This window comes from Mobula hypostoma, chromosome 20, assembly GCF_963921235.1.
Source record: "Mobula hypostoma chromosome 20, sMobHyp1.1, whole genome shotgun sequence".
In the NCBI taxonomy this organism is placed as follows: domain Eukaryota; kingdom Metazoa; phylum Chordata; class Chondrichthyes; order Myliobatiformes; family Myliobatidae; genus Mobula; species Mobula hypostoma.
In genome coordinates, this window is record NC_086116.1 from 21,427,876 (window position 1) to 21,452,688 (window position 24,813).

General features: G+C 40.1%; 1 protein-coding gene across 1 annotated transcript in view; it reads right to left on the reverse strand.

Moving 5' to 3' along the window:
* Window positions 1-24,813, reverse strand: part of LOC134359598 (mucin-5AC-like) — a 196,743-nt gene that overhangs the window by 116,683 nt on the left and 55,247 nt on the right. Inside the window, exons 2-7 of the mRNA XM_063073094.1 lie at window positions 7,216-7,284; window positions 5,902-6,130; window positions 3,896-4,013; window positions 2,802-2,880; window positions 2,561-2,652; window positions 658-853 (exon numbers count right to left, since the gene is read on the reverse strand). Coding sequence (XP_062929164.1) covers window positions 658-853; window positions 2,561-2,652; window positions 2,802-2,880; window positions 3,896-4,013; window positions 5,902-6,130; window positions 7,216-7,284 — 783 coding nt within the window. The remainder of the gene's footprint in view (window positions 1-657; window positions 854-2,560; window positions 2,653-2,801; window positions 2,881-3,895; window positions 4,014-5,901; window positions 6,131-7,215; window positions 7,285-24,813) is intronic.

Genomic DNA, 24,813 nt, shown 5'->3' on the forward strand with positions numbered 1-24,813 from the left:
ATTCCAGATCAACAACCTCATGCCTCTAAATAAAAGTCTAGCAATAGAACCAATGTGCCTCCTTATTCTCTGTCCAAATAGGTCCTGGCAATGATGTACTGTTCCAGTAAACCTGAAAACACTAGTTGAGAAATCATCTGATATTATATCAACATTCATGTTGCTGTGTATCTGAAGGTTTTCCAAACTTCGACTTATGTTGGCACTGACTTCTCTTTCATTCATTGTTCCTTTGGATTTTAGATTCCTGCTTTGAACTAAAGACATGTGGTTTCACACCATCGATTCCCTTCCCTACTTTTTGAGCTGTTGCCCTCCTCCAATCTAAACAAGTTTAGATTTCTTAGACTCTTCCAAAGTAAAAAATGGGTAAAATAAGCTGACAGTATAATATCAGAAAAATAATATAATTGGTAATATCTCACCTTCCGGACAGACACACGTACTCACACATTGATCGCATTGCCATTGAGGATTTGGATCAGTACAAGTTGGAATGCAGGCAGAATCACACTCCTGATAAATCTGACTTTTTGGGCATGTGGGTGGTGCTGAAAAGGGAAAGTTGCTATTTTTACTTCCTCCATCATACAAAATGCCATTGCGTTATAAAATAACACCACATCCACTCAAAACTGTGGGTTGAAAAATACTTACAACACTTTGCTTCTTCCCTCCAGGTCTTCCACTTTGCATCTTTTGCTTTATTACATTGTCGTACTACTTCTTCAAAAGAATCACACTGGCAGTTTGTCTTTTTACAGCTGCAGACATCTGCCTGACACATCTTGTAGTAATCTTGCGAATAGTTCTCAACATAAGATGCAAAGAATGATATAATTGGCAGACATTCCTAAGGATGAAAAATAAGAATGAAAGAAATAATTTTAATAAAACAAAATCCAATTGATTTTTTAAGTGTTGTGTATTTAATATTTCAGCAATATTTGAGTAATGTTGCATGATTAAGCATTCTCTGTTGTTTAAATAATTTATCACGGGTTATATGTAAAAGTACATGCATGGTATATGTTATCACGCCACCACCACCTCATACGTGCGCATCTCACTGATGTAAAGAACAAATCAAGACCTGTTCTCCCGAACTCCTGTCTTTTTCTTGCAATTGTTTCTATGTTTTGGAGTTACGAAATTTCACAGTAGATTCCAGCAAGATAAGTGCCCATCTGTTCTTAATATTTAATAACATGAAGGACAGAATTCATTTTCAGAGCACTGTCTGGTCAATCATCCGTGGGGGAATTAGATCAAAAAGACTTACTGGGTGCAAGTGACGTTGGTAAGGTGAGGTGTCGTGTTGCGGTGAGAGTACAGTAATGTCTTCTGACTTGGGGTTGTTAATGTGGATAGCAAGGTTTTGAGCTTTTAGAGCCACAATCACACTTGACAAAGTGCCAAATGTCAGAGTGAAGAGGGAGCTGTGAAACTCCTGTAAATGAGAGGGCAGCCTGCACTAATGTAGGCAAGGCAAGTCCCAAGTTCCAGTACCCCTCTCCCCTGCCCCAATATACTCATGAAATGAGGTCATGCTGCCAAGTGATAATGTAAACTCTGGCAGGCATGAGAGCAGCATGGATGAGCACAGCTCTGCTATATACAATGGAATTACTCACCCTGGAAATCCGGGTCTTTAAATCTCAATGTGTTTAAATAATTTCCTACAGCACTTGCCTTGCGCAGGTGTTTAAACTAGGAATTTGAACATGACTGCAAGGTCATATTGTGGATACCTAGCACAGCTAAGGCAGAATGCATTAACAATAAATTCTGCTTCGCTTCAGTTGTTGGCCCTAAGACAGAGGTAGCAGAAAACTCCACATGTGAAAGAGGGGAGATCTTCTGAAAGTAAAGTTCATATCATCACTTCATGATCAGCTGGAATTAGCATTACAAAAGCAGGCAATTGTTTATTTTCCTATCTATCTTGCTTAAGCAATTTCCCCCTGGGATCAATAAAGTATTACTATGACTATGACTAGCAGCAATGGTGCAGAACTTGCGCAGAAATAGTGATAGCCCAGCACAAAACATCAAGCATTTCTACAAATAGGTGGTGCCAAGTTCTAAATATGTTGGTCACTCAAAGGAGGTGGTTTCCCAAAGTGAGCATCTCATGATTGCCTCAAATGCCAAATGACAGGGTCTGCCGTTGAGTCTGTTCCAATCTAGACCCAGAATCGCAACCGTTGCTCAATTCATTTCAATGGAGAAGGTGATCTGCAAGTGACACTAAACGTGAAGTAATACTTAATTTTTTAAAAATTAATTTTGATTTTGAAGTAAATGTAAAAATATTTAATTGTTTGATTAATTTTAACAGTTTTGGAATACTCATTTCTTAATGATCATTTTTTTACAGATCAGACAAATGGTGTAACCAGAGAATGTGATTGTCAGGTGTCAAAGTATTTTCCAACTGTTCAGAGGTCAGTGGGCAAGGAGAGAAATGAGAGGTATACACTAATGTTGGCAACAGTGAAACATATACAGCTGACCATAACATCTGTTTTTTAAATCAAGTTACTTGTTATAAACTTACAGAGCTTTCATTACATGTTGACTCCGAAGGCATGGTAATGTAACATACGTGGCCCAGAACATCCAGTTTATTGTTGTCCAAGAATGTCAAATCTAGATTTTTTTAAAAATGAAGTCATGGTTTTAAAACAAACTAACCAAAATAGTCAGAAATAATATCGAGATTGTTAGATTACAATTTGGAGAGTTATACCAATAAAAACACTTCTAGCGAGAAAGGTAACCATTTTTATAGGTTTTACCATAAACAGAGCTGCCTTTTTTGTCAAACTTCCCACAAAGACCGCACAATTGTCCTTGATACTTCTCATCAACATTTACCTAGAAATGAAAGTAAATTCATATTGTTAGACAAATGTTTGAAGCAGCATGGTTTGACATTTTCAAATTGTAGAAACTATTGACTTCCATCTCTGAAGTCCTTATTTCTATGAGGTTGACAATCTTAATCAAATATAAATAGGTTGATTGATAAAGAAGTGGAAAATACTACTAATTGAAAGACCTCTGAACCAATCCAGACAGTAAGAGCTCTGATTTCCATTTTAGATTGATCTGGGAATACTTGATGGTCATAATCGAAATAGAATTATGTTTTACTTCCCAGGTCAGAAACAAAAGCATTTTAATAGATGTACAAAGACATTCTAAGCTAAGACGTAAAAGTTTCCCCATTTCAAGATGAATTAGCCTTCACGCATTCTGTGTCTGAAACTTGCCGGGCATTATAATGTATTCCCTTCCTCGAGCAGCAAAACTTCTGTTTATCACACTACTTGTCTGGAAACAGTCAATGAGTCTGGATGGAAGTCACAAACAATAAACACCAAAACTCATAGTTATATTAATCAACAGGACAGATTTAGACAAAATCTACTGTATTCAGCACTTTTGTACCTAAAATAGAGCAGCCTTCTCAAAGATTGAGCCAGCACACACTTGGATGCACCTAAGGGATCTGACTAAGAAATGCATCCAAAATATCTGTTACTTCATTCAAAACCTGTTAACCAGAATCAATCCAGACTATGAAAATATTTGGTATATAGAATGTAGTCATCTGTAATAATAAGCTGACTCCTTCCCCCTTCATTTCCAATCCTGATGAAGGGTCTTGGCCCAAACTGTCAGCTGCCTGCTCTTTTCCAAAGATGCTGTGGGTCTGTTGAGTTCCTCCAGCATTTTGTGTGTGTTGCCATGTAATAATCTGTATTTCTTATCAAAAGAAAGTAATTGTTTTCCAGTTGAAGAAGATCCCAATATTTATGTCACTGGATAAATAAATATTTAAAAAAACTAAAATTAGGAATGAAAGTATTAAATAAAGTTCACTTACCCATAATGCATCATCACCATTCCAGTTTACTGAAATAGTATGCTTCTTGTTTGAAAGTCTGGTGTTAACTCCATGTTTATAGATGTTAATTACTTTATTGTTATACGGCAGGCTTACTCTAGGAAGGAAAGATAATGTTGAATGAAATTGTTACTTTAAGATAAAACAGGATGATACACATCTCAAATTTCAGTTTTGGATGATTGAAGATGTCTTCAAATTGCCTAAAAACCAGAGCACATCAGCACAGCTCAGCACTTTAGCGTTGCCCTGACATCAAATGTAAGTCTGGCCAGGTTAAAAGCAGCAGATTTCTTTCTCTAAAGAACATCAGCAAACCAGATGAACAGAATGGGTAAGATGCAAGAATTCTGCTGAGGTTTAAGTTTTTATTTGAGTAGGTGCTGTTTGAATAATATTATATCATAAAGTATAACTGTTTTCCATAGATGCTGCCTGCCCTGCTGAGTTCCTCCAGCATTTTGTGTGTGTTGCTCGGATTTCCAGCATCTGCTGATTTTCTCTTGTTTGTAATTAATGATACTTGATCACTCAAGGTAACTTTGTCATTGTAAAAGAAGCATGTTTGTCTAAAGGCACAAGTAATTTTTATAAAAGATAATATTTCCATATAATATTTGATTCATATTAAGCTTGCTTCTTATCCATTATGTTTGTCAAAATGAATAAATTATGTAATTAAGATAAACAATAATAAAAATCGAGAATAGACAAGTTAGAGGAAATCTCTCTGGGATGGCACAGTAGCATAGCGGTTAGCACAACACCTTTTAGTGCCAGTGACCTGGGTTCATTTCCCACCTATATCTGGAAGGAGTTTGTATATTCTCCCCATGACCATGTGGGTTTCCTCCAGGTGCTCCAGTTTCCTCCCACAGTCCAACGATAAATTGTTTGGTAGGTTGGATGTTGTAAATTGTCCTGTGATTAGGCTAGGGTTAAATTAGGTGTTGCTGTGAGTCATGGCTTGAAGGGCTGGAAGGCCCTATTCCATGCTGTATACACCACAAAATAAATAAAAGAAAAAAGGGGGCAAAGGGATTTACCAGGGCATTGAGACGTGAATACAAAATTGGTTAAGGAACTTGAATCAGGATATTGGTGAAGCTACTAGTGGATAGCATGGTGATGTCCCCAAAGAATTGGAGGTAAAGTGACTTGTTTGATTTGTACTCAAGAACTGGAGAAATAGGCAGACATGTAACAGATGAAATTTAATGCATTGAAGTGTGGTGTGGTACATTTTAGTGGAAACAATGAAAAAGACAATACAAGCTAAAAGGTAAAATTTTAAAGGGAGCAAAAAGACAGATAAAGTCATAGTCATAATTTATTGATCTCAGGGGAAATTGGTTTTCGTTACAGTCGCACCATAAATAATTAAACAGTAATAAAACCATAAATAATTAAATAGTAATATGTAAACTGAGTAATATGTATACACTGAGGTACAGTATATGCACAAATCTGCTGCAAGTATTGGTGAAAGGCTTTTAAATATGTGGAGCCTTTGATTTTATAAAGAGAATAATGTACAATAGAACGGAGAATATTAACAGGTTTTGAAAACTGCAAATTATTTTGATAGAATAAGCTAGGAGAAACTGTTTCCATGAAGGAAGTGAGTGGCAGAAGATGAGATAGCATGAGAAATGTTCCTCACATCGTAGGTTGTGAACTGGAATATAGTGAAAAGTGATGAAAGCAGATTCAACAGCAGAATGGTTAAGAGCATTAGAAACCACTCAAAACAAGAGCTAGCTGTGAAGGAAAAGCAGGGGAGTGCCATGAATTCAATAGCTCCGACAAAAGCTGGTGGACAGAGCTGTCAGTTCTGTTTTATAATTTTATGATTCTTTTCCCCAGAAAGCTAATTTAATATAACTACTAATGCAAATGGGTTGAAACAGTAAATGGCTAGTTGGTAAATGAGATGAAGAACAGCAAAACACAGTAATTTAAAAACAGATGCTGACAAAACTTACAACACATTTTGTACGGTGATTGTTGCTTTCACTATAAGAACACTGACACCTTCTATCTGGATGAATACGTGCTCCAAGTTACCAGCGGGCCCTCGGTGGATTTGGATGTTAAAGTCTTCTGTGACACCCTTGCAATGGCGACTCAGAATGTAGTTGCAGGTTGACGTAAAATAGTAAAATGAGTTATCAAAGGTCCTGAATGCTCCGCTTCCCCAAGTGCTGCAAAGCCCTGAATGAAGGTTGGAACAGCAAGAGATGATGAGTGAGGGAAATGGCCTTGTATCTGTTCCATCTTTGTTGAGAAAGTCCAGAGAGAGCAGAGTAACTCAATACTGCAGTGAAAGAATCAGTTGCTAAGCTTAAAATATGAATGATTTTGCTAGTGGTCATACCAGACAATGAGGTGATAACTCTGGTTAATCATTCTATTGGATTTATAGCGCAATGTTACCACCAGGTAGACCTTCCCCTCCCTTCACAGCATGGCTTTGTTTCTCCTGTCTGGATTCGGGACTACAAAGTGTTCTGCAATTCCTGCCTCACTCCTGTGCTTCCTCCAACACCACTACCCCTCTCATCTCGGCACCTTGTCACTCTTGGCAACGCAGGAATGTAAATATTTGTTGTGTTATGTTAAACTCAAAAACTTCCACAGATGTACGTGGAGAGCATCCTGACAGGCTGCATCACCATTTGGTATGTTGCGGGGTGGGGGTGGGGGGTGGGGGAGGTGGGGTGCTATGGCACAGGATTGAAAGAGGCTACAGAAAGTTGTAAAATTAGTCAGCTCCATCTTGGGTACTACCCTCCAGAGTATCCAAGACATCTTCAAGGAGCGGTGCCCATGATTAAGGACCCCCATCACCCAGGACATGCCCTCTTCTCATTGTTACCGTCAGAAAGGAGACACAGAAGCCTAAAGGCACACACTCAGCAATTCAGGAACAGCTTCTTCCCCTCTGCCATCCAACTCCTAAATTGGCACTGAACTCGTGAACACTAACTCACTTTTTTAAAATATTGTTTCTGTTTTGCACTATTTTAATTTAACTAATTAATATATATATACTTACTGTAATTGACATTTATTTTTTCTTTGTATTATCATTAGTCGCAGTGTACTGCAGTCGTTAAGTTAACAAATTCCGTGACATATGCTGGTGATATTAAACCTGATTCTGATTCTGGGAGGTTTCTAATTAGTTTCTCAATGAGGACAACCATGCCATTTCCAAGCAATAACAAACATTATACTATTCTTCTTTGGGGGGAAAAAGGGTTCATACATCTCTGAGATGACAAATGTGTATTTACCTTTGTCTCTGGCAGTTGATGTTTCCTCCAAAGATCTAGCAACTAGTCCTGAAGATAAACCTTCCAAACCTGGTTCAAAAAGTAAGATTAGATTTGGCTTAGTTTAAGAGTCATAGTGTTGTTGAATACAGAAACAGGCCCTTGGTCCACCATATCCATGCCCATCTTCACTAATTCTGATTGCCTGTTAGGACATATCCTTCTATGCCGTGCATAATTGTTTATAGGACTCTTAAACCTAGTAATTGTATCTGATTCTACTGGCAGCACTTTCCAGATTTCAATAGTTCAATAGTTCTGTTTAATATCAGAGAATGTACACAATAATATATCCTGAAATTCTTGTTCTTTGCAGACATCCGTGAAAACAGAAGAGTGTCCCAAAGAATGAGTGACAGTAAAAACATTAGAACTCCAATGCCCTTCCTACTCCCCCCCACAATATCAACAGCTCTATGTAAAAAAAAACTTACCCTTCAGATCTTCTTTAAAACTCTTACCTCTCATCTTAAAATTATGCCTTTGGAGATTTCTATGAGAACATGAATCATTGAAAAGAGCAAATCTAGTAGTGTGTGAGTTTCACTTGGGCCAATAAAAGAAATGAGGTTTAAGCGGAGTGGCCATTGAGGGACTGGTCATTGTTTGAGTGGACAGAGTTTGACTCAAGAAACAGAACCCAAGATCCTGGAGGCCATTTTGGATTGACCATTGTGTGAGTAGGCCAGTGGAGGAGTCTAATATCTGAGACTTTGGCAAAGAGGCACAGGTGAGTAGCAGGTAAGAACAGGTAAAGATTTTCTTTAAACATAGTAATTAACTAAAAACATTCCAAATTACAGCAAATTAAGGAAATTAGGGAAGCAGGACCAGGCAGTGTGTTGTAGTTACATGATGTGAGAATTGGTGGACCCTATTGTGATTCCTGGTGATCACATCTGTAGCAAGTGTAGCACATCTGCTTGAGGGACTAAGGATCAAAATTGATGACCTGGAATCTGAGCTTCAAACACTGCCATGCATCATGGAAGGAGAGATTAACTGGACGCTGTTTCAGGGGACAGTCATTAGATTAACTACTTCAAATTAGGTCTGTGACCAGGGAAAAGAGGGCTTTACTGTGGGTGAAGCAGATAGGACATTCAAAAGGTAGTGCTAGAGTAGCCTCAGTCCTTGAGCTTGCCCAACAGCTCTGACATTGCTACTCCCTATGAGGATGAGAGTGGGGGCTGTAGTAAGGATGAGCATCCTAACTGTGACACCATGGTTCAGAGAGTCATTCAAGAGGAGGGAGAGAAGAGAAATCTAGTTGTAATTTGAGGCTGGTATAGTCATCGGTAATCAGGGGAATAGACACAATTCTCTGTCACCAGGATCAAAAGTCCCGATGGTTGTGTTGTCTGCCTAGTGCCCAGGATCAAGGGGAAAGATTCAATTGTCATGATCCATGTGGTAGGACAAACAAGAAAAATGGTTCTGGTGAGGGAAGTTGAGAGACTATGGATAAATTAACACAAAGGAAGAAAAAGGTAATAATTTCTATATTGATATCTTGGCTATGTACAAATTGGCACGGGGTTAATAAGATCAGAGAGCGAAATGAGAAGAGACACCTATTCCCTATAACACTGGTTTCCGACCTTGAGCCAGTCTTAAGTCTTTATCTGAAATTCTCTAAATCTGACCTTCGGCTCAATGCTGGTTTTCTTCACTCTATCTTTAATAGAAATGGCATCAACTGTCCAAGTCATAAACTCCGAAATTCATCTGCTGCTAAGCTCCCTCTTTAAAACGCATTTCTTTGACCAAACCCTTGGTTACTTTCCCAATGCCCATTGACCAATCTTATCTGATGGCATTCCTATGAAAAGCTTTGAAACATATTAATAAGTTAAATATATCATAGAAAAGCTTTTTAATTTTCCCGTGAATATCTGGAAATGAAACACACTATCTTACAAATCTATATGATACAAAGTGGTATCTCAGGCTCTCAAGATTCTTAGATGGGATAAAAAGTTACAGAACAGAAGGGATAAATGAATTAATATTTTATTGATCACATATTAGCACTTTGAGATTTGAAGAGTTTAATTTTGCATCTTGACAGTTTATAATGAGTATATAATGAGTGCAGTGGATAGAGGGGATCAGATCAAAATTGTATACCTGTATTTCCAAAAGGTGTTCAATAAAATGCCACATAAAATACATCCATAAAATAAGGATGCGTGGAGTTAGGAGTAATGTGTTAGCATTGAGAAAGGATTGATTAACCAATAGAAGGCAGAGAGTTGGGATAAGTAGGTATTTCTCTGGTTGGCATTCAGTAGTGAGAGGAGTACTGCTAGGCAAACAACTATTCACAATATACGTTAATGATTTGGAAGAGGGTACTATGAGTAGCATATCTAAATTCGCTGATGACACTAAACTGAGTGGAAAAACAAATTGTGTAGAGGATGTGGAGAGTCTGCAGAGAGAAATAGGTAATTTAGGTGAGTGAGCAAGGGTCTGGCAGTTGGTAGATCCACTTCAGAAGGAAAAAATAAAAGTCACATTATTGCTGAAATGGTGAAAGATTGCAGCATGCTGTTGTGCAGAGGGACTTGGGAGTGCTTGTGAATGAATCACAAAAGCTTGGTTTGCAGGTACAACAGGTTATCAAGAAGGCAAATGGAATGTTTGCTTCATTGTTAGGGAGATGGAATTTAAGAGCAGGGAGATAATACTGCAACTGTACAGGGTACTGGTGAGGCCACACCTGCAGTACTGCGTGCATCTCTGGTCTCCTTACTTGAAGAAGGTTATACTGGCTATCGAGGCAGTGACGAGGTTCACCAGGTTGATTCCACAGATGAGGGGATTAGCCTATAAGGGGAGATTGAGTCACCTAGGACCAAACTTGCTGGAATTCAGAAGAATTAGTTAAATAGATAGATAGTTTCTTGATCCCAAAGGAATTTGCAGTGTCATAGTAGCATTACAAGTGCACAAATATAAATATTAGAAAAGTAAAAAGAACAAAAAATAATAAGTTACCATACAAAGGATCTTATGGGAACATGTAAAATTATGAATGGGATAGATAAGTTAGAGGCTGCTAAGTTGCTTCCACTAGCAAGTGAGACTAGAGCGAGGGGACATAATTTCAAATTCTGGGGAATAAGTTTAGGATGGAGATGAGGAGAATCTGCTTTTGCCAGAGAATAATAAATCTGTGGAATTCTCCTCCCAGGGAAGCAGTAGGGGCTCAATCATTAAATATACTGAAAACACAGTCAGATAGATTTTTAAATAGCAGGGTTACGCAGAAGAGCCAGGCAGGTGGGGCTAAGTCCATTGTCTGATCAGCCATCATTTCACTGAATGGTGAAGCAGGCTCAAGAGGCCAGAGGACCCATTCCTGCTCCTATTCTTACGTTCAGCGCACATGGACAGCGGCTGGGTGTGGGCTGGAAATAATGGGAACAAATATTTCAGGTATTAGGTTTCAAAGGGATAGATGGTGAAGTGAATCAGGCTGTCAAACAAGTTCGACATTGCATAGCTCCTGACAATCTGCTATAGTGAAGCATAGAGTTTTACAATCTAGAAATGTAAGTGACTTATACCTCAAAACATACAACCTTCACTGAATGACTAAAACAGCATCCCTCCATATACTGCTCTAAAATGTCAAACTACAGTTAAAATATTTTGTTGGTTAAAATTTCATTCTGGAAATGTCATAGCAGGTCATTTCAGAATGACATTTCTGTTTGTCAGTATATCTGGTGAGCTGTTGAAGTGGAGAAGTAGCTTTCAGTGGAAGCAAACTTGTGATAAATGCACTCTTCTAACATGGAAATGAAAGCTCAGGCCTTCCAGATGTGATAGCTACTGCTCTCCATTTTCTTCTGTTCACCAGCATCGACTGATATTAAACAGAAATAAGCTTGTTCTTGAATATGAAGTTAACATTGAGCAGTGTACTCATAAATGCTGGGCTATCTTCAGCCTTGAGAAAATATTGCTTCCGGTTGTATTGTCTTAGTGACTGTTCAAGTATAAAGTTTATTTTTTCATATTTTTAATTTCTTAACTTGAGAGAAATGGGATGAAATGTGTATGCATGAAGAACAGTTAGATGTTGGAATGGTATTCTCTAGGGAGTAGTCCTTTCACATTTTTAAATAAAACTGCATAATTATTCAAACAAAAGGTCTCTACTGTTAGCAGAGAATTAAGCAACATAATTATTATGGGATTATTCCAACAAATAATCAGCTAATTCAGAATATATTGAAGAAGCATCTGTGTAAACATCCATGTTGCATGCTGTCAAGATTATGAGAAATTAGATTAATTTTTTAATATTTAACTTTTCACTCAAATTTATCTCGGGTGAAATGATTACAGAACCTATTGGAATGTTTATCCTGAGAAGATAATGATAACTGATTAAGTACGTTATGAGTAGTCCAGACAGCTGTACTGAAGGTTGCGCTGAGGAGATTTGCAGAGCTGTTGATAGGACTGGAAATCTTTGTTCAGGGAGGAAAGACCCGGTGCTGTTCTCTCTGGGAAATAAGATACTTTTATTTAAGGTATATAAAATTGTATTGGGAACAGATGGATTAAGTGGTGAGAATGGAGTTCCTTCAACTGAAGGGCCAAAATTCAGAGGGCATAGAAAATAGTAGAAAATTTGAAAAGGCAATGAGGAACATTAATGCCCAGTAACTAGAACTGAATTTCCTTTGACTTGTAAGCCAGTAGACAGTATTTCAAAGTCATAGAGTTGTAGAGTCATACAACATGGAAACTGATCCATTGGCCCAATCATCCATGTAAACCATAATTCCCTAGTTAGTCTCTTTTACCCATTTTGGCCCATATCCCTTTAAACCTTTCCTATCCTCTAAATGTAGCTGCCTCAACCACTTCTTCTGGCAGCTCTTTCCATATATGACCACCCTCTGGGTGAAAAAGTTGACCCTCAGGTTCCTGTTAAATTTCTCACTCCTCACCTTAAATCTTTGCCCTCAGTCTTGATTCCCCAACCCTGAGTAAAAGACAGTGTGCATTGTCCATCTCTATGACGCTCATGATTTTAAAAATATATTACTGGTTATATGGACATGTCTACCACCCTGTCTTCATCAGCCTCCTTGATTGCTTCTTCAGAAAGCTCAATCAAATTCCTGTGCACGAAGCCATGCTGACTATCTTTATCAACTCCTCTGTTTTCCAAATTCTTGTCTATCTTACCTGTCAGTACATTAGATATTAGGCTTATTTATAGTGCCAGGATTTTCTTTGCAAATATTCTTTAAAAAAGACACACTATTAGCCACCCTCCGGTCTTCTGGCACTTCCCTCATCGTTAACAATTATGTAAATGTCTCAGCCAGGGCTCCTGCAATTTCTTTTCTGGTTTCTCATAATAATCTTGGGTACCTTGTAGAATTACTCTGCTGCCTTCTCTATTGACATTACTATTATTGAATTCTGACTCAACTTCCATCCCCTCATCTGCCACACTTCTGCTTTGGTGCCAACCCATGCCGATCCTGCTTAAACCCTCTCAATAACACTGGCAAATCTGCCCGCCAGTATATTGGACTTTTCAGTAAAAGTACAACCCGTCCTTCTGTTGTAGATCATCTCTATGCTCGAAGGAATCCCAGTGAACCAAAACATTGAAACCTTCCCCTTGCACCAACTTTTCAGCCACACATTCATCAGTCTTATCCTCCTGTTGTTCCCCTCACTTGCACGTAGCACAGAATAATCAAGAGATTACACTGCTTTTCAACCTCTTTCCTAACTCCTGAGATTCATCCAACAGAAACCCATTGTTTTTTCTAACTGACCCTTATGCCAGTCTTCTGGATGCTCACTCTCCTCCTGATCTCCTGTCCAACTGTCCCATTGATCCCAGGTGTTCCAGATAACCCCATTAGATACCACAATGAGTCACCTCATACTGCAATATCACCCATCCATAATCCATCCCTTCCACCCCAGAATTTGTATCTACAGCTGAATTTGTGTGTGTGTGTGTGTGTGTGTGTGTGTGTGTGTGTGTGTGCGTGCACACCAGTGACAAACTGCATTAAAAAAATAGCCTTCTAGAGTTTCTAGCCTGTTCAATGGTGTAAGATATGTACCCAGTGGATTTCTGGATCCTGCTGCACCGGGTCCTTGAACTAAACTACCACTGGGCCCCTTGTATGATCTAATTAATGCACCTTGAATGTTTCTATTCAATCTCAGAACAATATTCTCTCTCCAGTATTTGCATGTATAGTTAGCTTCAGTGGGAAAAATTAACGTGTGACCTAAGGATGCTGCCCATTGAAACCTGAGCAGACATCTCATGTGAGAGTCAAGTTGAGCCACTTGTGGATTATGGAGATAGAGCTAGCCGAGCTGGGAATCATCACCCTAAGTGCTAGTGGGCTTCCCCCAGTGACTGCATCCTCATTCATGCAACTAACAAATATTGAAGTATTTTTGCACAGAAGTACTGTTACGTTTTGAATCACATATTAAAAGCTAACAAAATCTAAAATCACACAACACAACATTTTAAATAGTTCACTGCGTGAAACTCTCTTACCTCTGTGGAAGGATAAAGCCCAGAGGACAATCAACACAAACTTTGACATTGTACTAGGCACTCAGGTCATTCTAGTGGAGAGAATCTTTCTGACATCCATTTATATAGCTGCTCTCCTTAGCTCATTTGAATAGAACAAGGAAGTTGAAATCTCTTGCTTGCTGAATATTTTGACCGTTATGGTGAAGTTAACCTTTTGAGTTCCAAAGCATTCCAATTTCTTAAACATGCATGATTCTTTCTTGCAAAGGACAGCAAAACAAAACGCCTCAAGAAGGTAAGTACCAGTTACATTAATTTATTTTACAGTTTACACACAGATATAGAACCACTTTCTATCCACAGTTAATTCATTGTTAAATTCTGCTGCTTACAAGTGGATTTCTAAATTAACCCTTCCAACCTCCATCAATGGCCACATCCTACTGAGTAACATATGAGCAATGAATATAGGAGACTGGGACAATGGAGACTTAACCAATGACTTAACAACAAGATTAACCTAACCCTCCCTTGTGATTCCTAAATTGGAATTGTCTTGCTTTTTTCAGATGCAAACGCAAAAAACGAAATAAATACTTCACATTCCACAGATATGTTTATATTGAGAGATAAAATGCACAGTAAATAAGGGGTGGAAATAGACATTTCATCCCACCCAGAGTATCAAATTAGTCTGTTTGTTCTTTAATATTGGCCAAGATATCAGGAGTTCCCTACCGAATAGGAGTGTTAGAGCACCAACACTGTACAGACACAGGCAATTCAGGAAGATAGAGCAATTGGTGCTTCTATGATAGTATTTATATACCCTCATGAGTAGTACACTTCAGCAAGAGTTATGTGGAGACAGCATGCTTCAATCCTTGTACTATGAAGCCCCATGTGACAAGAATGTGAGACTCCACACAAACTTCGTCCATCATTTTCTCCTCCTCTTAACATTCTCTTCCAAAAAGTCCAAATCCTCCCCCAGTGGTAAAAGCTTTACTGGGAACCGAAATGTAATATTTTAGGCCATATTTCAAATTTAAAATGCTTTGTACCTCCAATTTGTGTTGATTGGTCTGCAGGTAATCAAATGTCTTCCAAAGTGATCTGTTTCTGAGACGTTTCAGGCGGTAAGTACAGGCTCCAATATGGTCTGTGCGTAGGTCTGATTTTGTGTGTCCGCATGCTCAACCTTCAGTGAGAATGGCCTGGAATTTGCTCTAAAGTCCCCCGTGGTTACAGTCACTTTCAAAACTCAAATATTACAGGTGAGAAGCTCTAAACCTATGTCATCAAACAATCTTCTCAACTTGAATGGTGCTGCTTGAGAGAACCATGCTTATGTCTCCCATTGCTTTACGGAAAGGATGTTCACTTGCAGGGTCATATGCACATTGGAAACATGAACAATATCGATTTTCCCTTCACTCCACATTACAGTTGGGTAATTTGACGAATACAAGGCCTGTCATCAAGTTTGTGTTCTAATAATGAAGCTGGCCACTGAATCACACATTTAGACTTATTGTACAGTATCTCAAACAAAACCTCAAACAGCCACATACAGGACAAGAGAGTATTCCAGGATCTTGGATGAAAATTTAGACATAGTCAACAGAAACATTCACACTCAGGCACTGATCTTGCACGCCAGCTAAGCACAAGTCTCCACTCACACTCCCGCCGCGCCCCCCCCCATTCCCCACCTAACACACAAGATGAAGAGGAAATTTTTTAAAAATGACCTGAAAGGTAAGTATGAGGTGTTCAATATGATGTTTATGTGAGGATTAGTGAGAGTGCCAACATCCTAGCTACCAACATAAGCACTTACAGGTGCTTCAACTTGCACAAATTTCACACGCTGGTGGGCTGCCACCTCATTCACATGTAGAGAGAAGGCCAACCACTCACACTCTTCACCCTCCCTCCAATATGAGGAAATTTCTCACAACGGGCAACTGCATTGACAACTGAGTATGCTCCCGCCCATGGCCAATTGCTGTTAATTGGAGGAAAGAATGCTTATGATCTTAGTTTGGCTGTTATTAAGCCCGTGAGCAGTGGAGGCTCACTACAGTTGGTGGTAAACTCATATCTGATCAACCATTGCCCAATCCAATCATAGTGTAGCGGTTAGTTAGTGCAACACTATCACAGCTTACAATTCGATCTCAAAGTTCAATCCAGATAGGGAGTCTCTGTACATTCTCCCTGTGGAATGTGTGGGTTCTCTCTGAGTGCTCTGGTTTCCTCCCACAGTCCAAAGACATATGGGGTTGATTAATTAGATGTTGAAAATTGTACCGTGATTAGGTTAGGGTGCATTTGTAGAAGTTTTTTAGAGTGTTCAGTGACAAGCCAAACCTCCTTAACCTCCTGAGGTGTGAGATGTCGATTTCAGTGGGAAGAAAGGCTGGTGAAAATGCATGATGAGGTGCTTGGAACAATGTCAAGCCCAGTGAAAACCTGCATGAAATATCTAGAAACATGGGAGTTCAAGCTTAAACATTTTTATATGGATCCTGAGGTCCATCCTTTCCACTGGGGAAGTGGCAGGTGTTAGAGCATATTCTGGGCCTAGGGTGCCTAGCATTACTTCAGCAACCAATCTTTACACCTGAACATGGACTGTAGATTAAATTTGAAAAGCAGCTCTGGACAATAGGTTCCTAGAGCTGTGAACTGCAGCTAATTGAAAAACCAGACAGTGTTGATTAACATTCATTTTGGGTTTCAGTAGTGTGGGTGCAAAGAAGGAGGTGTGAAAGTTGTATGTAATTTAAAGGAAGCACTGTAGATATTGTAAATATACCTGTAGAATTGTCCTTTGATTTTTAGCATACAAAATGTCATGTGATGTTGGGTCAAACAGGCCTCTTCCTCCGAAAGGGTCTCAATATGATGCCTGCTGTGTCCCATTTTGCCAAATAAAAGACTACTTCACATCAACCAGCAACATCTCTCCAGTGACTTTGTTCACACTACAACAGCAGCCAACCCCACGTCAACAGGCGTGGACTCAACCAGGAAGAAACAGAGGATGACCTGGGTTTTCAGCAGCACACATACATGGAGGACACCCTAATTTTTACACAGGTAGAGATGTGAATGGAGCAGTGGCATCTAAGCAACTGAGCAATTAATCCAGGGGTCTTGGAATTAAAAAGCTATTGATTCACTTATGCCCTTCAAAAAAGGAAATGTGCTGCCCTTCCCAATTTAACAAATATGGGATTCCAGAACCATAGGTGTGATTAACTCTTAACTGCCCTTTGAAAATTAGACAGATAGCTCGGACTCCAGATGAGGCCAACATGGTTTTAAACTAGTTCAGTTCAAATGCTGGGGGAGACGATCTTTACGTACTAAACCGTGACTAAATGATGGTATGTTCAGAGCCTGCTGAGGATGGAAGTGCCCTGTGCCAGCTGTGTTTACTGCTGATGTGAAACACCATCTGCACAATGAGCAACACACAAAATGCTGCAATAATTTAGCAGGTCAGGCGGCATCTATGGAGGGGAATAAACAGAGAGGATTCAGGCTGAGACTCTTCATCAGGATTTCATCTACACAATGAGGAAAGGCTAGCTTTTATGGATCTTGAAGAGCTCAAGTTTAACATGTGTCTGCGAATCTCAGTGAGTCCACTGGGGAAGACAGGGCCCAGTGAGTCCACTGGGGGCTGGAGGCTGAAGACAACCTGTTCTGGGATTAGAGGACTGTGCATGTGCAGGGTGGGTGGGTGGGTACAAGGCTTGTTTCACTATTGTTGCTTTGTTGTTTGGTATATTCTGTTTTGTTGTGTTCTGTGTTGTTTTGTCGAGCATTTTGGATTTGCTATGTTGGCACCAGAATGTTTGGCAACACTTGCAGGCTCCTTAGATATATTTCTTGTTAATGCAAATGTCATATTTCACTCTATGTTTCAATGTACATGTGATAAAGAACTGTGAATCTGAATCTGGCACTTCGGAGTACCATTTGAATATAGTCTGTCACTCTCTGAACCTATGGGTCAACTGCAGTCCTGGCAAATCCGGGTGTCCAAATTACTTGGCATAGATGAGAAGTTTCTACATGGATTGATCCAGAGAGCAAAGGGTGGGAGTAACCTATACCCCCACAGGCAGAACTGTCCAGGCCTGTGGGTGTAGTGTCCATAAAATACAGCAGAATTCTTTCACTACGGCCTGGGAAAACCTGAGGCTTTGGTTGCATTGCTCCTTCGAGAGCCGGATGCATGGATGTATCTCTCTGATCTCTTGGGGTTAAGCCCACAATCCTTCCACCAAGCTCCTTCAGTCCAGATTTTGCTCCATTTCACTTTATACCGCTGTTGTAATTAGTTAACGTTGGTTCACTCCGTTTACCATGCATCTCCACAGCTCTATTAATGTAGCAAGACAAGTAGTAAATGCCGTTAAAGGGGCAGAAAGAAAGTTTACAATTCTTGGGATCACATTAGAACTTCACTTAAAACATTAACTGGCTACTGCTTGATGTATCGTGAACTCACAGAACAAGGAACCAAAGCTGGTACTGGAATTGGCCAATGACTCTGCTTTGGACACAATGGGCTCCTTAATTGCAAACTCCTCACTTTCAACCCATTTCAGATCACAGCCCTATTCCGAAGGTACAACCCCACAACAAAGGGGCAGCTGAGTAGAGAAGTCAAAGAATCATAGAATTGATCAGCACAGCACTGTCCCTTTTAGACTACCTCGTCCGTGCTGACAGTGATACCTATCTACACTAACACTATTTGTCCGTATTAGGCTTGTATTCCTCCACACCTTTCCTGTCTCCCTGTCAAAATACCTTTTAAACTTTGCAATTGAATCTGCCACTACCAGATTGTCCAGATAACGACCAGACTCTCAGTGAAAAGCTTATCCCTCAGATCTCTTAATAATTTCTCCATCACCTAAAACCCATTCCCTCGAGTTCTAGACTCCCCTGCCATGGGAAAACAATTCTGACTATCTATCCTATATATTCCACTAATAATTTTATAAACCTCAATAAAGTCACCCCTCAGCCTCCTACATTCCAATGAGAATAAGCCCAGCTAATTTAATATCTCCTTATTACTACAGGCCTCCATTCCAGGCAACATCCTGTTGAATCACTTCTGTATTCTCTCTATTGCTACCATACACGTCCTGTAGTGTGGTGATCAGAACTGAACACAATGGCCAAAGAGCAGTCTAACTAATGCTTTACACATCTGCAACATGATATCTCAACTCTTATATTCAGTGATTCGGCCTACAAAATTAAGCACACCGAATGTTTTTTTCACCACCCTATCTACTTATTTGGATGGTAGGATGGAGTACTAATAATGGCTGGGGTCACCTGTCTCCTAAAGCCACTGCCCAGAAGGCAGCAATGGCAAACCACTTCAGTAGAAAAATTTGCCAAGAACAATCATAATCATATGCACCATGATTGCCCACATCTTACGACACAGCACATAATGTTGATGATATCTCCTTATTTTGCCACTTTTTGCGAGCTGTGGACTTGCAGTCCAAAGTCTTTCTGTATGTCATTATCCTACTGTATATCAAAGCTATTTACTCTATTGCACCTTCTCTTACGATTCCTCAGAGTTCAAACATGATGTCCACAGAACAAGATGTCATAATGGAGAGACATCAGCAAACGTGCAGCAGCAACTGTCCACCAGAAGGTCCAAAGTTAGTAGATTTGGAGCCAATCAGCTTGCAATATTGATTGTCATCTTCATGACGCTGACATTCACCTATAGTCCTTTCTTAATCACAGATGGCCGACTGTTCATTCAGCAGTGTGAAGCTAGTTTAGGGCACCATTAACAAACCTACAGGTTGATGCCTTTGAATCACTCATGCTTTTCTATAATTATTTTGCCTATTCATGTTGTTAAGAGAGTGGGTAGATTTGTTGGGATTGTACCAACAAAATAGTTGTGGTTAATAGATTAAGAAAACAGAATAGAAATTCTCTGGGCTTTCCATGCAAAGGCACGATGCCAGCTTCATACTTGAACAGCAGGTTCTTCCACATCACCTGTAAGCTTGGACAATGTATTACTTGAACAGTTAGTCTCACAACTCCAGGGACCCAAGTTTGAACATGGCTTCTGGTGCTATCCTCCTGGAGCTTGTTCATTTGTTCTTCCATCCAGCTTCCTCCCACAGCCCAAAGGCATCCTTTTAGGTTAATTGCTTCCCAAAATTTACTCCTTGTGTGTGGCGTGAATCAAAGGGGGAGCTGATCAACATGGGAGGGATAACTGGTTACAGGTTAAGGTGAGGGAGAATGGACTACTCTTCCTGGAGTTGCCAAGTACGGATGGGCTGAATGGTCTCCTTCTAGCCAGTGTCACTGATATAACTATCTGATCATAAAAATTACTTATTTATTAGAACCATAGAACACTACAGCACAGAAAACAGGCCATTCAGCCCTTCTAGTCTGTGCTGAAACATTATTTTGCTAGTCCCATTGACCTGCGTTCAGTCTATAATCCTCCAGAGCTCTCCCACCCATGTACCTATCCAATTTTTTCTTAAAACTTAAGAGTGAGCCCACATTTACCACGTCAGATGGCAGCTCGTTCCACACTCCTACCACTCTCTGAGTGAAGAAAGTATATACAGAAATGACAGATTTTTAGTAATAAAGGAAGTTGAACTTCATTTCTTTGGGAAATAGACTTTAACTGTGGCAGCACTGAAGCTCACATACATATATTAACTCAAAAGCGAGAACTAAACAAGTGCTTCCCAATGCTCTCTTCTTCTTCAGTGTGAACATTTGGAGGTTTTGGAGTTTGCAAGTTTGTTTCTTTTTATTTTTCATGTCAGTGGGGGGGGGTGATGGCTTTTCTTTTCAACAACTCCTATGGTTTTTCTGCATTTCATGGCTATCTGAAGAAGAGGAATATTAGGGATGTATTTTACATGCATACTTTGACAATAAAATAAACCTTTGAACCTCCAAAACATAAAACTGAAACTCTGAATTTCACTAATCAATGAGGTTTCACATATGGTCGTCAAACATTATAACTTTCAGGAAATGAAGACAGAACTAATCAATCTGCCTTTCCCTTCTGCTATGCCTTTTCGTAAAATCAAGGTTGATCTGTAGCTAACTCTATGTAAATAAAATGCTGTGTAAAGGACTTTCATAGCTGGGCTGCCTAAGACATTTGCGCAGTACTCTATTTGTCAACATGGAGTGGAGAGTAAGATTGTACATCTGGTGGGAGCAAGGGATGTGGGGAATAGTGAGGGTGTAGAGCCACAGGTAGGGTGTGGGACAAGTGACAGAAAAGGAGTGCCAGGGCAGGGGATGGTGCAGGTGCAGGTGCAGGCACACCCACCCCTGAGACATCAGGCAAGGGCATTTGGTTCCAGACAATTGGTTTATTGATCATTACATTGTCAATGACAATTGTGAATGAGTAATAAGAGTAAATGTTGCTAGGTTACCCACAAACATTTTAAAAATTTGAAGAAAAATATCAGAAAGTATCCCCTGGATCAGCTTGCTGGAGCTATTATTTATAGGATCGTTTGAAGTATATGCCTGTAAAGGAAACAGCTGGCCTTTTTACTCAAAGCAATTAATTGAAGGATAATTAGGTGGTTTTCTTCATAAGCCTAGCAGTTCTTCGATATCCCAAAACAATCGTAGTGTACAACCCTACTGACCCAGGGTAGCAATTCACTCTTTCAACTTGTTGATTTGCCTTCTGCAGTTCAGCCAATCAAAATGAATAAAGCTGAACATCATATTTACCAACTCATTGAGTAATTCACTTTATTATACAATGTGTGCAAGGCTCTCATTGTTAATGTTCAATAGGCCCTGAGTAGGGAGGAATAGCTAGAAGTGAATGATGAGATTTTTTTTGTTGCTCCAACATGAATGACTTGGGGAAGTTAAACGTCTACAGATTGATTATTGCAAATATTCCAGATGTAACCGGTTCTCAATAATGAATTTCATTCTTCAGACTGTGTTTCAGAAAGTACTTTGGTTGGCAGCAATTACTAATATGTTTTGTATAACTGCACCTGTATTATTTTATGATTTCAGATTTATACTTACTAAGTTTATATTAGATTTATATTACATTATAGTAGCGTTATATAATCGTGGTTAGCGTGACAATATTACAGCTCAGTACATGGATTTCAAGTTCAATTCCAATGGTGTCTGGAAGACATTTGATTTGGGATTCCTCCAGGTGCTCCGATTTCCTCCCACACTCCAAAGATATACCGGTTAGTAGGTTATTTGATCATGGTAAATAACCTTGTGATTAGGCTGTGGGAAAGTTATTGGAAGGTATTCTAAGGGACCAGATATACAAATATTTGGATAGACAGAGACTGATTCGGGTCAGCATGGCTTTAAGCACGGTAGGTCATTTCTAATCAATCTTATAGAGTTTTTCCGAGGAAGTTACCAGGGAAGTTGCTGAAACAAGGCAGGGGGTGTTGTCGGCATGGGCTTTCGCAAGGCATTTGGTGAGGTCCCGCATGGGAGGTTGGTCAGGAAAGTTTAGTCGCTTGGCATTGAAGATGTGGCTGTAAAATGGATTGGACATTGGCTTTGTAGGAGAAGCCAGGAAGTGGTAGTAGATGGTTGCTTCTGTGACTAGTGGAGTGCCACAGAGACTGGTGCTGTGTCTGTTGTAGTTTGTCATCGGTATCAACAACCTGGACGATAATGCGGTAAACTGGATCAGCTAATTTACGGGTGACACCAAGATTAAAGGTGTATGGAAAGTAAGAAAGACTATCAGAGCTTCCAGTGGGATCTGGACAAACTAGGAAAATGGCAGATGGAATTTAATGCAGACAAGTGTGAGGTGTTGCACTTTGGTAGAAACCAATGCGGGTAAGGTCTCACACATTGAATAGCAGGGCACTGAGGAATGTGGTAGAAAGGATGTGGGAATACAGGTCCATAATTCATTGAAAGTTGTGATACAGGTAAATGGGGTCATAAAGAAAGCTTTTGACATATTAGCCTTCATAAAGCAAATTACTGAGTACAGGAGATGGGATGTTATGTTGAAATTGTATAAGATTTGGTGAGGCCTAACTTGGAGTATTATGTGCTGTTTTGGTCACATACCTACAGGAAAGATTAGATTAGATTAAACTTTATTGTCATTGTGCTGCGTACAGATACAAAGCCAATGAAATGCAGTTAGCATCTAACCAGAAATGCAAAGATTAGTGTTATTTACAAAATAACTGCGAATAAAAAGTAAGTGCTACAGCACACCAATATAAAAGTACTGAGACAGTACAATATGGGTGCAATACTGCTTAGCGCTGTGGTGTGAGGTTCAGCAGGGTCACAGCCTCAGGGAAGAAGCTCTTCCTGTGCCTGCTAGTGTGGGAGCGGAGGCTCCTGTAGCGCCTACCGGATGGGAGGAGAGTAAAAAGTCCATGGTTAGGGTGAGATGCATTCTTGATAATGCTCTTCATCCTGCCCAGGCAGCATTTATGGTAGATGTTCTCAATGGTGGGCAATTGGGTGCCGATAATCCACTGGGCAGTTTTCACCACACACTGGAGTGCTTTGCGGTCCAATACGGGACAATTGCCATACCACACTGAGATGTAGTTGGTGAGTATGCTCTCAATGGTGCAGCGGTAAAAGTACCTCAGTATCCTAGGGCAGAGGTGAGCTTTCCTGATGTTCCACAGGAAATAAAATGCTGTTGCGCCTTTTTGATCAGGATGGAGGAGTTCAGGGACCAGGTAAGATCCTCAGAGATGTGGACACCAAGGAATTTGAAGCTTGATACACGCTCCACTACAGCTCCATTGATGTAGATGGGGACGTGAGTGTGGCTCCTAGCATGCCTGAAGTCCACAATGATCTCCTTGGTCTTCTAGGTGTTAAGGGCCAGGTTGTTATCGGCACACCACGCGGCCAGGTGCTGTAGGCCATCTCATCATCTCCTCTGATCAGGCCAACCACTGTGGTGTCGTCTGCGAACTTGATTATGGAGTTAGAACCATGTACAGGTGAAAAGGGAGTACAGAAGAGGTGATAGAACCAGTCTCTCAAAGCACTTTGCAATGATGGGGGTGAGTGCAACTGGGTGGAAGTTATTCAGGCCCATGGCAGTGGAATGCTTCAGCACTGGCACGATGGTGGCGATCTTGAAGCTTGTGGGGACAACTGCCTGGGCCAGCAACAGATTAAAAATGTCCGTGAAGACCCCGGCCAACTGCCCTGCGCAGACTCTGAGCACACAGCCAGGAATTCCATCCGGACCAGCTGCCTTCCATACATTCACCCTACTCAGGGTGGTGCACATGTCGGAAGTAGAAAGTAAGAGAGTCAGTTCACCAGGTGGGAGATCTGCTTTGAGGGTGACCTCCTTGTTCTCTCGGTCAAAGCGAGCGTAGAAGTAATTGAGCTCATTAGGAAGGGAAACAGAGCTGGAAGGGGGCACAGTAAGGTGTGAATAATGTTGAAAGAGTACAGAGAAAAATTACAAGGATGTTGCCGAAACTGAAGGACTTGTGTTATAAGGAAAGATTGACTAGGTTAGGACTTTATTCCTTGGAACGTAGAAGACTGAGAGGAGACTTGATAGAGGTATACAAAATTATGAGGGGTAAATCAAGCAGACTTTTTTTTTACTGAGATTGGGTGGGCCTACAACTAGAGGTGTTAAGGGTGAAAGGTGAAAAGTTTAAGGGGAACATGAGATGAAATTTCTTTACACAGAGGGTCGTGAGAGTGCGGAACAGGCTGCCAGAGCAACTGGTGTAAAAAAGCTCAACTTAAAAGTTTAAGAGAAGTTTTGATAGGTACATGGGTAGTAGGGGTATGGATGGCTGTTGTCTAGGGCCTGTTCTGTGCTGTATCTCTAAATATAAAGATTTTTTTTAATTATCGTGAATTGACTTAATACCTTTTGGAATAGGTTCACCTTGACTGTTCAAATAATCAATGGAGGT